We start from the raw sequence: 13,639 nt of genomic DNA on the forward strand, positions 1-13,639 counted from the left end.
CTTATGCCTGGTATAAATTCGAAGAAAAGGCTTTCAGCTTTTTGTATTTGGCAATTTTCTTTTTGAAATTAAAATAAACATACTGTATTCTCAGAAATATCAAAAGTTAATGTAGCGGTAGTTACATAATTGCTGTTCAGGGACATAGTCGTACTTGAAGATGGCCTTCATTTCAGTGGTTTAGTCTTTTAGTTTTTTTTTCATCTTTCATTCTGGCTTTCAGTGGTTGCATATTCTATTATAAACGATCATTCTTGCATATTTTACCAAAAATGATATTTCTTCCCATTTATTTTTCGAACTTTTTTGTCAGTTTGAAATGCGATTAATCAGCTAACGGGAAAATATTGATAAATAACAGTATAAAAGGAATTGTTGTGTAAAATATCTTTTCAATGATTGAGTATCTGTTTTATTAATTGACAGTTCTCCTTTTTACCTTGTAACAAAGGCAGAAACATGTATCTTTTTGCATTGAATGGTATACGGTTTGATCGCACAATTAGTTCTTATTTGCTGAACAGTGTTTGTCCTGTTCGTTTTTTCTAATTAGAAAAATTATTAAATTCTATAGAACTCATATGTTTTTAAATAACTTCATATAAGTAACATTCATATTGTGAAATGCATTTCTGACTAGGATTTACTTGCTTAGATTCATTTATTTCATTTGGAATAAAAACTGTGAATATAACAGTGTAACTTGTAGAGAGGATTTACAGATATTAATAAATGGAAAAGGATGAAGTTGTTCTGTCTTCCTTTTTAAAAACTGCAATAATTTAATCTCTTGTGATTCCTTTAGCATGTAAAAGCCAATTTAAAGTTGTTAAATTTTATTTGTAAGCGTCTGTTTTACTTTTTTTTTAATCTCAATAAGATTTCTTGCCAATTTAACAAAAGTGCCACTTTTTTTGCCAACTCTTTTATAAATTTCATAAAGAAATATATAACTATAGTGAAATTTTCATTCCTTTTTTTTTTTTTTGCAAACTGTCATTGGAAATTTTGTAGGAAGAAGTTAGGACTTTCATTATGGCTTTATCTGTTTTAAAATGAATTACATGAATGAAGTAATCGAACTAAGTGAAGTCATTCGCTATGCATTATCAGATTTCATTTTTCATGAAGAGAAAAATCATCGAATGTTGCGTAATCTTATGCAAATGTATTATTGATGATATGCTTAAAATGAATTTATTTTATCTAAATATAACAACTGTAAACTAAAGCAAAGTAACGTATTTTTTAGCTGAAACTTAACAATCTGAAAGATTAATGTATTACCTTTTATTTTAAATTAACATATCATCCCAAATTACACACTACGATATGTCAGTTTCATTTAGAGTATTGATATCAGTTAGGTTATTATAATATTAATGATTAGGAAAGATAAGTGATAACATAAATGTGTCGCATCAATTCTATCATTTTGATGTTACAATGTATTCATTATGATTCATTATTGCTATTTCTTAGTGCACTAAACTATGAGAAGAAAAAGTTTAAACTTTATACACATAGTTTGAAGAATGTAATTTAGTTTTTATACATAGGGATGTAATCTGTAACAATTTCTATTCATGAAATGGATTTGTTGGATGAAGTTGTCATCTTCATTGAGCATAAACAAATTCTGTGATAATATTTGAAACAAACTTTTTCCCCACTGTTAATTGAAGAGTAGAATGGCGCTGTCGTCGATTTTAATGATTTTTTTTCTTTTTTTTTTCCTTAAAACTATTCCTGTCAAATGATGAATGTCATCGAACGATTGAAGTGAAAGATTTTAAGAAGACTGGATGAGGTACATTTCCTATACTATTATCAGTCTCATTTATTGATTGAGGAAATTGTTCCCCTGGAACATATTTTATTGCTCAATGTGTTGAATTGTAAGAAATCATTTGATAAAAAATGCAGAATGCAAAAAAAAGAAAAGGTAAACTGAAAACGAATAGATTACAAATGAAATGAATCAAATCAATCATTGGTGTAAAAAGTAATTGAAATCACAAATACAAACACAACAAATATGACTGATGAACTTAATGAATATTTGAATTATTTTTAAACTCAAAATAAAACAAATGAGATTTTCAGTTTGAAACACTTTAATTGCCAATGTAATCAAATATTCTAAGCCAAGATATAGTTATCAGCCATAATGTCCTAGGTAAAGATGTGATTATAGTTATCAGCCATAATGTCCTAGGTAAAGATGTGATTACTAGTTAAATAAATTAATTTGATCAATATTTGGATCATTTAGTTGCTCACTTCATTTAATTGTTTCTTAGTGATCTGAAAATTTACCTCTTATTTCATACTATTCCTCTAAACTATCCCTGTATTTTCCTTATTTTTAAATTCCCATATTTTTCTTATTTTATACTATTCCTGTATTTTCCTACCATTGACAGCTTCAGGAGAGTTTTATTTTAGAGTATCGTTATACTTTTTAAAGTACTTAAATTTAAATATTTATATTCCAAAAAAGGATTATTTTGATATACCTTTTAATAAATCACTGTCATATCACTAATTGTTAGATCATTTTTTTTTTTATTTAAATCAAGTCATTGAGTAACGAATAAGAAAGGAATTGTTATATGCTTAAAATTAATTTCATTTGTAGAAAAGTTACAGACACTTTTCACGTTATGTTACAAAATACAAATATTTTTTATGCTAACGAAAAAAAAAAAAGCATTAAAGGAGGGCGAACTGTTGTCATAAATCATTTCATAACGAAAAAATGTTTTAACATAGTTTAATTTTTGAAACTATAATAATGAGTAGTATTTGTTTTATTTACCTGGCAAATAATAAATGCTTTATTTATTGTTCTAGTACAAAGAAAAAAAAAGGAGCAATATAGGATAGATTTGAAATATTTAAATAAATTACTCATCCAAATTTCACTTTCTTCAAACCAATCATATATTTTCTCCATCGTACTGACACAATTAGCGCAAATACATAAATGATCATAATTAGGCTGTTTGATATTATGCTTAAGCATAGATCAGATACTGTAATTAGTAATTAGTTTATAGCAATTTTTCAATAATGAGATGTTTTAAACTCGACGAATTATTTCGATAACAATTTGTGCAATTTAGAAAATTGGTTTTAAAATTAAAAAATTTCATAATTACATCATTAAATATCGATCAAAAACTTACTTTCACCATTATCACGAAACCAAACATAAACACGAAATAGAAATAGAAGAATGGCTAATCCGATGAGAAATGTCTGAATTTAAATTAAAGACAATTCATTTAAGCCTAAGCCTATTCAACATATTCATTTCTTTCCTAAATTTCCGCTAATTTTGTCTTTTATCTCCATTATGTTTGTCATTTAAGAATGACAATTTATTGATAAAAGTTTAAAATGAATTTATCCTTCTTGACCGGAATCAATTATCAGGAATGAATTTATTCTTCTCGACCGGAATCAATTGTCAGATATGATTTACTCATCTTAGTGTTTTTATAACTTATAATTTCAGATTGGATTACGGAATGTGTTATGAAATTTCTATTCTTTTGGCACATTCTGATATCATTAAAGAAGCATTTCACGTATACTGTCTTAGTTATATCATATACTTCATGACTTTTTCAACATTCCAACACTAAAACATGTTTCATCACAAGTTGCATTTGTGCAACTTATGATGAAAGCATAATTGATAAATCGATAATGAAAACTGAATGGAAATGTTGCTATTATTATAATCGAGAAGTTAAATTAGAGTGAAAATTAATTTCAAATTTAAATCCTATTAGGTAAAAAAATTCCATTCTTCAATTGATTGATAATCTTTTAAATTCAATTTCAATAATTTCAAGCATAAATCTTACAATTAAAATTATAAATGGCATAATAAGAAGCGCCCATTGTTTTATCATAGCTAAAATTGACGAAATTTCCACCATAACTAAAATGATAATATGTACCAAATTTGGTATAGCATTAATTGTGAAGCCATAGGCGGTATATGTCGCAATGATCATTACAGAAAGCGCCAGAATGTACAAAGATTGCACTGCATACATTGCTGTCTCAAAAAAAAAAAAGATATATTTGTTTTGATTTAGTTTGAAATTTTGAAGGTTAATCATCATTAGGGAAGGTTATTAGCGCAATTATAAGCTCATTAATTAATGTCTAGTAGTGATAAGACAAAAATAATTCCTTTTCTAAAGTATTTTTTCCATATATTTGGTATAATTTCATAATTTGCGCAGTATCTTCGTTTATAGGAAATGAATGATTCCTTCAGTAAATGTAAGGATTGGAAATAATTTAAAATTCCAAAATTTAATTTTACTGTGACAAACATTCAGATACAGTAATTTGTGCAGTACTTTTTTCTAAATGAAAGTTTCCAGTCTTAGTTTTTTAATCTTATTACTGAAATTTAAAATGGAAAATATTCATACAGTTATTCGACAACATAGACATTTCTCATATCGAACCTTTTTAGCCACCAAAAGATGGCCACCTGTGGATAGACTTGAACCCTGTAAGAATTCAATTGTAATAAATTAGATATTATGCAAATTAGCTCTTTCCTTTCATTCGCTTCTTTCTAAATACTTTAATTAATGAAGTGAACCATTTCAATTAAGTATTCGAAATATTGATGATTTGCTTGAAAGAGTAGAAAATGAACGACTGATTAATTTGAATTCGTTTGTAGACAATGAATGAGAAAGGGATGAACTTATCATTTTATTTCAATAATTGTTTGAGATTAAAACAAATATTTTTGAATCATACGAATGACATTAATAAAAAATTCATTTACTCAGGATACAATGCTTATCTTATCAATAATTAATGACAGATATGGTGAATTGCCGAACAATGTTCATGAGAATAGAAAGACGACAACTTGGCTGTTTTTCAAAAACACATGTTGACAAAAATGTCAAATGGCAGTTAAAAAGAAAAGGTCTAAATAACTTAGCCCAAAATTACTGTCTAAATGATATGGATTTATATATGTTACTGTTACTCATCAACTTAATTTACAAAAATATTAAATTTAACAAGTTAACATTCAACAGACATAATCCATTCAATTGGTAAAAAATCCATCAGTGAAGAAAAAAATTGGCATATCAAAAGTAATTTAGGTAATAAATTCGTTATAATAATTAATTTTTTTTAAGATTAGCAAATGACATTTACCGCTTTTTATCAATGTTAAAACTTGAGAAAAAAGCGAAAAAAAAAAGGAGCAAAAACAAGACAATAAGCCTGAAATTGACCGGCCAAAAGATCTTTAGTTGACCAAGGGCTATTTCCGGAGTTCCATAATATAGGAAGTGTGGTCCAGAAGAAAAACATTTCATTTTTATTCAATGCGCAATTAATTAATAATACATTTTAATTTAATTCCCAAATTGCAGTATCTGTTAACATTATCTAACTGATGTAAACAGTTATGTTGATGTTTGAATCCTAATTTTTAAAAAAACCTTTCAGTACTTCTGTTCTCTTCCTCTCCTCTTGTAATATAAAGAAAAATTATCTGGAATGTCTTTTTTTTTCCCCTCTCCTTTTTCAGCAACTAATTATACACAAAATATGGATCATAAAAAAAATAAAAGCCGAGAAAAAAAAAACCATAAACAAACCAGTTAGAAATACGATAACAATCAGCTTCCATTTTAAATACCGCAAATATTGGACAAGAAAAAATAAAAAGATGGCAACAGGTTGTGTTGCCATCTTTCGGTCTTTTTTTCCCCCCCCCAACATTAAGTAACAATTAAAGGACATTACAGTCATAATTAATTAGTCGTCAGAAAAATTTTTTTTTTTTTAGCTGTAAAAATATATTTAAGGAGAAACATTTTGGAAGCATTATTTCAAAAGCAACAATTTTTTTTTGTTTTTTTTACTCAATATGTTTAAAACTTGTGATGTTGTTTGTTAATGGTATATAATTTTCAGAGAATTACTTCTGTCAACTTTCTGTCAACTTATGCACCTTTTATGAAGAACACTGTCCTGTCAACTTATATATCTTTTATGAAGAGCATTGTCGTGTTTTATTATAAATATTGATGTAAAATTGTTTAAAAATTAATTTCAAAATACGAAAATAGATTCGGTTTAAAGTTTTCGAGCAATTGTTATTTAGAAACAAAATAGCTTTTAATTTTATTATTAGTAGAGAGAGAGAGAGAGAGAGAGAGAGAAAGAAAGGAAGAAAGAGAGTTTCTTTTTAGTTCTTTCTGGGATCAATCTTATAAAATATTTGCATCGAATATCAAACAAATCAAATCTCTCGTAATTACTAGACTAATTTCAATTCCTCTAAGAGTAATTTTAATTTTTAGAATAAAATCATAATTACAATGGATAATGTCGCTAAAGTACGAAGTAAGTTACGAATTCGCAACGATCTGATACGATGTCTTCTATCCGAATTCATCAGTACTGCCTTGTTCTTAGTAAATTCTTCCACCATTTTCATAAATTTTTTTACAAGCAGCGCAAAAAAAAAAAATGTATATGAATTCTACATTTATGGAATATGAGTCATTGAATTTGTATCTTATTAATTCTGAGTCATTGAATTTATATTTTACTAATTAAATCACCACACACTTCTCGAATGGATGAATGCTCGCAATATGTTAAAATCCGATAAATCTCAACCTCATAAGCTATTTTTCAATATAAATTTAAATTTTACAACCTAAATTATTGGTCTTTAACTGGAATATAAGTCTATCATTGAGATACGAACGAAATTTTAAAAAAAAATATCGTTCACATTTGGATGATAGAATTTTTAAAATATGCAAATTTATCAGAACCACTCAAAAAAAAAAACGGAATATTTTGCTTATTCTTTTCCAAAATTTTCATCCTATTTCCTAGAAATTAAATTTTCTTTCATAAGTAATATTTCACTTATCTCAGAGTTTCATTTTTTCTTCTTTCTTTTTTTGCATTCATAAAATATCTTTGCGCATGGCGTAGTAATGGAATGAACGAATAAAAAATAAAATGGAAAAATCCCGAAATTATTCCAGTAGTCTATCTCATATGTTACGCAAGGTATAGTCATCAGAATAAATAGATTAAGTGATATCAAACAGATAATAAGAAATTTTATCATTTACCGTACCTAAATAAAAATAATGGCGCAGATAGATACAACAATTTTCTTCATTTCCTCCGATGCTTAGCATTTCAAACAATTTTTCAGCTTATTTCATTCACAATTTAATTACCTCAAATTAATAATTACAAAAGCTAAGTTTGAAAGGTAACTTTCAAAAACCAGTTTACCTTTGTTAAATATATTGCAATGATAATGATTTTTAGTTTGCTGGTACTGCAACAAATGCAGTCCATCTACTGGAAGGTGGTAATTGCAAAATTTGTGTGGTACTTGGATGGGCAATGGGGATAGGTCTTGGTGCTTATGCAGCTGGTCGTTTATCAGGTATATTTTCAAAACTATTGATATTTCAAACGATTTTTAATTTGAATACTAAAATTGCAAGATGGAAAATTTCAGGTGAACAATTTTTTAGCATCTTAAAATGTTACATTCATTTATCTATCGGGTAAATTCTGAAAATAGTGTAAGGTATCAGACATGAATCTACTTGTTAGACAGTCAGTGGTTTTAGCTAGCTAATTTCAGTCTATCCTTAAATTACAATGCATTCATTCCCAATAATCTCCCACTCTTCCGATAACCGGATCGAATTATTTAGATAGTCCCCATGAAATAAATTATGAATATTCTGATTCCTTACCAATCATTTTTCTTACCGAACACAATATTTTCTAGCTATTATCACTTAACTTCGGAATCATTTGGCATAATTAAATATTGAATTTGCAGGTGGACATATGAATCCGGCCATATCGTTTGCATTTTATCTTTGCGGCAAAATATCTGCATTTAAATTTATAATGTATTCGATTGCCCAATTATCCGGTGCTTTTATGGGCAGTCTAACCACATTCTTTTTTTATTACGGTTATCACTTTTATTGATAATGCATACTTAGCGCTTATAGCATTGAGCAATTGTCATGAAAATTCTATATCAGTAGATGTGCTTTGATATCACATCATTTAATCTGTTCAGCAAAAGATATTACAGCCTATGGCTACTTTTCTTTTTTCATAGATGGAATCAATCATTTTGATGGCGGTAAGCGGCAGATTATTGGACCAAAAGCAACAATTGGAATATTTGTTCCTTGGCCACAGGAATATTTAAGCATTTCTGGCTGCATCTTCGATCAGGTTCCTCTTCAATCCTTTATTTGCTTATTTTTGAAGAAGTATTATTACCTTATTTTAAATTAGATAGAACAAATAGCTCATGAAATATTAAAAATTCATACCTTCCAAGGCTTATATCTTGGATTAGATTTATACCTGTTGACTTTACTTTACTCATCGTTTTTGTCATATTAAACAGCAAGTGTATATTAGCGGTCTTTTTTAAGAGATATAATTGGAAGCATAAAATAGGAATATCATTAGCCAAATATTATCACATTTCAGTTTATCGGTACAGCACTTCTCTCTTTCTGTATAATAATGTTGACCGATCCACGGAATAAAATTCCACCAGCAACACAACCGGTCATTCTCATGTTTACCATCATGTTGGTCGGTGTATGTGCTGGTGCAAATGCGGGTGGTGAGATTAATCCGGCAAGAGATCTTGGACCAAAACTTATGGCTCTTTGTGTTGGTTATGGTTGGGATGTTTTCAGGTTTTTTTTCTTTCTTTCTTTTTCACTAATTTGCAAAAAATATTACAAATTTCAAAAGTTAGATAATTAGGTTCAATTAATACATCCCGTGGTATCTAAGAGGTTTAGACTCAAGAAATTTCTTAATAGTTCTGAAGTATAATTTTTATTGCTTTTATGTTTTTAACTCAAACACTTTTTGTTTTCCCATTTACTTCTAACCTATTCCTTCTCTTTCAGCTATCGAGATCATAAATGGTTCTTGATACCAATCTTTGTCCCATTTCTCGGTGCAGCATTTGGTGCTTGGTTCTATCATTTAGCTCTTGGTACTCTTTTTTCATTCATCAATAATTTTTTTCGTTCAAATTATATACAGCATAAATGACATAGTTTATTTCTGAGAATTGTATCATACTGTAGTCTAATCAAGAAATTATCGTTAAGCTTTGAAACAGTTTCATAACTCGAAATGCATCTGAAATGACCGATCACCTGATAGTTACTTTCGGTGGATAACAGGTGTCACATGAAGAGAGATCGAAGACGTTATATAATTAGAATAATTATATAGTTATTATATAATATATAATTCAACATACAATTTATAGTAGAATATCTTTGAAATTATTGATTTACTGTTTATATTCATCTTATTACTGTTCTATTCAAGTTCGAAAAACATGCTAGAACTTGTAATGACTCATCAACCTACTCGGATATCTGGATTTGTTATAAAATGTAAAATGATTGACCATTGGTCAATACTTATCGATTATTGGTTTTATTGATATAATTGTTTTATTTACATTATACAATATTATTTGTAACGAATGTTTTTCATCTTTCCAGTTAATATTTTTCTTAAACAGTTTTTGCATAATTATAGGAATTCATATTAGCGACGACAAAGATCATAACAAAATGGACGGTCATGTGCAAATGAATGAAGTGAGCAGAGTGACAATAGGCAAATCACGGATAGCAATTACGAATTGATAACATTCGTTTAATTTGGCATAATGACAATGTGATGCATTCTTTTTTTTTTTTTATTTTTACTTTATCAATCAGTACATTTGTAATAACCGCAACAATAATTATTTGTAATGAAAAATGAATTGTTCGAATAAACTAATAAACAATTGATAGCATTTTGAATCATTTCAACAAAATCATTATCTGTCCTCTGTTATCGCTCTCACTTCTTTCAGTGTCATCAAAAGTGACATTTCTGCTCAACAGTATGTTATTTATCTTTCATTATTTCCAAATGAAAATTCACATCAACTATTCCAACAAATTAGCTAATAATGAAAAAAAATGAAATTCATATAAGTACTCAGAATGCTAACTGCGCTTTCTTTGCTTCTTGTGGGGTTCTTTCCAAATTTTATTCAAAGTTAATCTGAATCAATGTTTTTGTGATTTAACTTTTATTCTTCTATTTTTAATAAACATGTATAAATGATGTATTTTATGATTTTATGATTTATTTGAAACTTTAAATATAGTTTGATTAACTTCGAATAACTTTAGCATTCATCCCAAAGAGTGATAACATGGAATTGTTATAGTTAAAGTTATAATCATCTCTTCAACAAAATGCATCATTCAATTCAGATACAAATTTTAAAAATAGCAGTATCTATTAATAATTTGAAATTTCACTTATAAACGATTATTGTATGTATTCACATGTTGCCGATTGAATAATTTCAGTTTGATCATTTTCCGTTAAAATCCATTGCGAATTGTAATCACAAGTAATTAAAGCAATTACTTTGAGGGTATATGTGATCACACCAGTAATTCCAACACCTGTACCAGATTGATCATACCACTAGAAATGATATGGATTATGCTTCCAATAACTTGACAATTATCACAATTTATCTTTCTGATTCTCTGCGGTAATGTTTTATATTTGCATAACAGGATTGCTTACCTCTATTAGAATGTCTTTTGCTGCAGGATTTGAGCATTGCAATACTGCAAATTTGCATTTATCATTATTCATCCCATATGATACTGTTATTTTTTCCACGAATACAAAGGAAGAATTCCTTCTTATTAAGTTTGTCTCAAAGGGTTTGCACATTTGACATGCTACAAAATATTGTTGTGATAAACCGAATAGATTAACTTTTTGCATTTCAGAAGAATTAATGGAAGATGAAGATTGCAAAAGGTGTTTGCATTTTAAAATTGCAAATGCACAAAACAAAGTAGTAGACATGATAAAACAATGTAATCAAGTAAATGATGGATGAAATGGATGATTGATTAATAATTGTTATTTAGGAAAGAAATAAATTAACTGAAAATAGCAAAAATGGAGCTTACCAGTATGTTTTGGTGTAAATGGTCCACAGGCATCCAGGCTTATAATACAGGTAGAGGTAAATATCAGGATGATTTTTGCATTCATTTTCTAATCACAAAGAAATATCACGACTGAAAAAGCAATTTGCTTCAACTGCTCATTTCAACCTCTAATTATCAACCTTATGATAAATTAATACTACTCATTACCTTATGATAATTAATACTATGTCTTATGATAATTAATACTACTCATTATCTAACGTGGAATTATACAACAGCTAACAGGAATACTTGCTGAATGTATTGATAGCTTTGGATCAATAGAAAATCATAGAGTTTCATCCATTTTAAAAATCAATGAAAGAATTTCTGTTTCAATACATGGATCATCAATAAAAAGCCGGAATAATGCCGGATTTCTTTATAATCTTTGCAAACATACAGTATTTTTGATCGTGGAATCTGCTACTTTGGAAGTATTAACAAAATTTGGTGCAAAAGCGGTGTATTTCTAATGAATTCATTATACGGAGGTCAGAGGTCAATGAAAATTGTTCCATTAACTTTTTCAAATAATATGGGCTGAAATCTCTTAAAGATAAGAATTATACAAGTGATGTAATACATCAACTTGACACAGTTCGTGATAAAAAGCTATCCAAAGTTGATAATGGTAAAGTCAACTTTCGGAGCAGACAGTTTTTGTAAAAGGAAAAGATTCCTGACATTGTATGAATAAGGAAGTACGAATAATAATAAGCAAGTGATATCCATGTTTCAACCATATTTATAAAAGTAACACATTTTTTTATTTTATTTTTTTTGAAACTACCATAAAGATTGATAAATTTATGATATGGTATAAAGGGAACAAAGATGTCACATTAGTGGGATGGACACGTTTGTGAATGAATGATTCAGGTTGGTCATATTTGTTGACATTGTCTTTGATTCATTATATCTTTCAAAAAAATTAGCCATTTAAATTCATTACAAATGTATCACAACATGATGTAAGTTTGGTAATATTCAAAGTTATCAGATTGATACTGTAAATTACCAAATAGTTGTTCTAGCAATGAAGTAAGAAAATATTTGCTGAACTTTACAAACACAAAATGTTACTTTTTGTTTATTTCCGGTAATGGCAATAAACTTTAAGCAAATATTTGATTCATTATAAGTATTCAAATTTGCAAATAAATATTTCAATTTGTATTTCCGGTATGAAATTTTTGCTAGATTGGATAAGATAATGTCTCGTTTGACTTCCGAGGCATTAAGGTTTATCAGAAAGAACATTTATGATGCGAACACATATCGGATTAAAGAAATCAGATGTGTATTAACCATTTATGGGATGAGTTTTATCGTTGAGATATGTGACAGATAAACCGGAATACTGGAAGATATTTCCTGAAAAATTGAGATTTTTTAAGCTTGAAGATTTTATGTTCTTTCGAATTAAGAAAAGCATTACTTTTTTAAAATTCTATCATTTTTTGTTTTTGATTATATAAATTTTAGTTCAGATGCTTATCATATTACTGTATTTCATTCATTCCATTCAGGTCACTGAGAACCATCAAAGAGAATAATCAATGCAATAGTCAGGAGGTTGAACCATATCTTCATGTCTTATTACAAAAAATGAGCCTGTCACTTCCTTATCACTTCTCATGAATGTTTTATTTTTGAAAATTATAGCTGTTCTCAAACAAAAGTTTATATGAATCATTCGTTTGATTTTGATATCACTCTCTTACCAAATCAGAATTTATATTCATTATCAGTAATGATTCATTATCCGCTTTAAACTATTATCAACACTTTAATCCTTTTCACATTCATTAATGGTACTTGAATATAAACCAGATCGATCAACCACTATTTGATTTTTTCTTTTCTCTATTTTCTTCATTATAAAATTCCAACTTACTGTCCTTCAAATTTTTTATCAAAGTTGTTGCCATTGCTTCATTATCACTCTATAATATTCACATTAAATACCAATCGAATTTATCAACTTGATGAATTGGAGCAGTAAGAGCGAGAAAAAAAAAGACAATTTCGATCGATCGATTAGCGATAGATTAAATATAGAAACTGTGATTCATTATTCTATGAATCGTAAGCTTTCAAATATTGACGTGTTATAATTCAGGATATTTGATTAGAAATCAAGAATTCAGGATATTTGATTAGAAATCAAGAATTCAGGATATTTGATTAGAAATCAAGAATTCAGGATATTTGATTACAAATCAGGGAACTGAAAGATTTCACTTCAAACAAATTACACATTGCCTGAGATGATTATTTCCTTATTGTCTGAGATGATTATTTCCTTATCACCACCGCATTCAGGAAGGGTTATGGATCCATGCAAATGACAATACCATTTAGTTAGTGTAACTTCATCCTCTGTCCTTTATAGCTCTTTTCCTGTGCTTACTGAAAATACTTGTCATTGCTCTTTGTGGAATCCAACTAAACTTATTTCCTTAGTTCATTCCAACAAGATTACTTTATTATTCATTCATCCT

General features: G+C 28.1%; 3 protein-coding genes across 3 annotated transcripts; 1 reads left to right on the forward strand and 2 right to left on the reverse strand.

The window, feature by feature from the left end:
- Positions 1-2,913: 2,913 nt before the first annotated feature.
- On the reverse strand, positions 2,914-5,378 carry LOAG_03760 (hypothetical protein; the record flags this gene model as incomplete). Its single annotated transcript, XM_003139297.1, has 5 exons — positions 2,914-3,038; positions 3,192-3,264; positions 3,975-4,079; positions 4,461-4,541; positions 5,295-5,378. 5 exons carry the CDS (start codon positions 5,376-5,378, stop codon positions 2,914-2,916), a joined length of 468 nt encoding a protein of 155 aa, XP_003139345.1.
- A 1,708-nt stretch (positions 5,379-7,086) lies between these two features.
- LOAG_03761 (hypothetical protein) lies at positions 7,087-9,764 on the forward strand (the record flags this gene model as incomplete). Its single annotated transcript, XM_003139298.1, has 7 exons — positions 7,087-7,098; positions 7,369-7,489; positions 7,898-8,035; positions 8,189-8,307; positions 8,572-8,786; positions 9,006-9,094; positions 9,655-9,764. 7 exons carry the CDS (start codon positions 7,087-7,089, stop codon positions 9,762-9,764), a joined length of 804 nt encoding a protein of 267 aa, XP_003139346.1.
- Positions 9,765-10,446: 682 nt separating this feature from the next.
- On the reverse strand, positions 10,447-11,196 carry LOAG_03762 (hypothetical protein; the record flags this gene model as incomplete). Its single annotated transcript, XM_003139299.1, has 3 exons — positions 10,447-10,608; positions 10,714-10,874; positions 11,112-11,196. The coding sequence occupies 3 exons, from the start codon at positions 11,194-11,196 to the stop codon at positions 10,447-10,449; spliced, it is 408 nt and encodes a 135-aa protein (XP_003139347.1).
- Between the last annotated feature and the right edge of the window lie 2,443 nt (positions 11,197-13,639).

The sequence above is a fragment of the Loa loa genome (genome assembly GCF_000183805.2).
Source record: "Loa loa unplaced genomic scaffold supercont3.2, whole genome shotgun sequence".
In the NCBI taxonomy this organism is placed as follows: Eukaryota; Metazoa; Nematoda; class Chromadorea; order Rhabditida; family Onchocercidae; genus Loa; species Loa loa.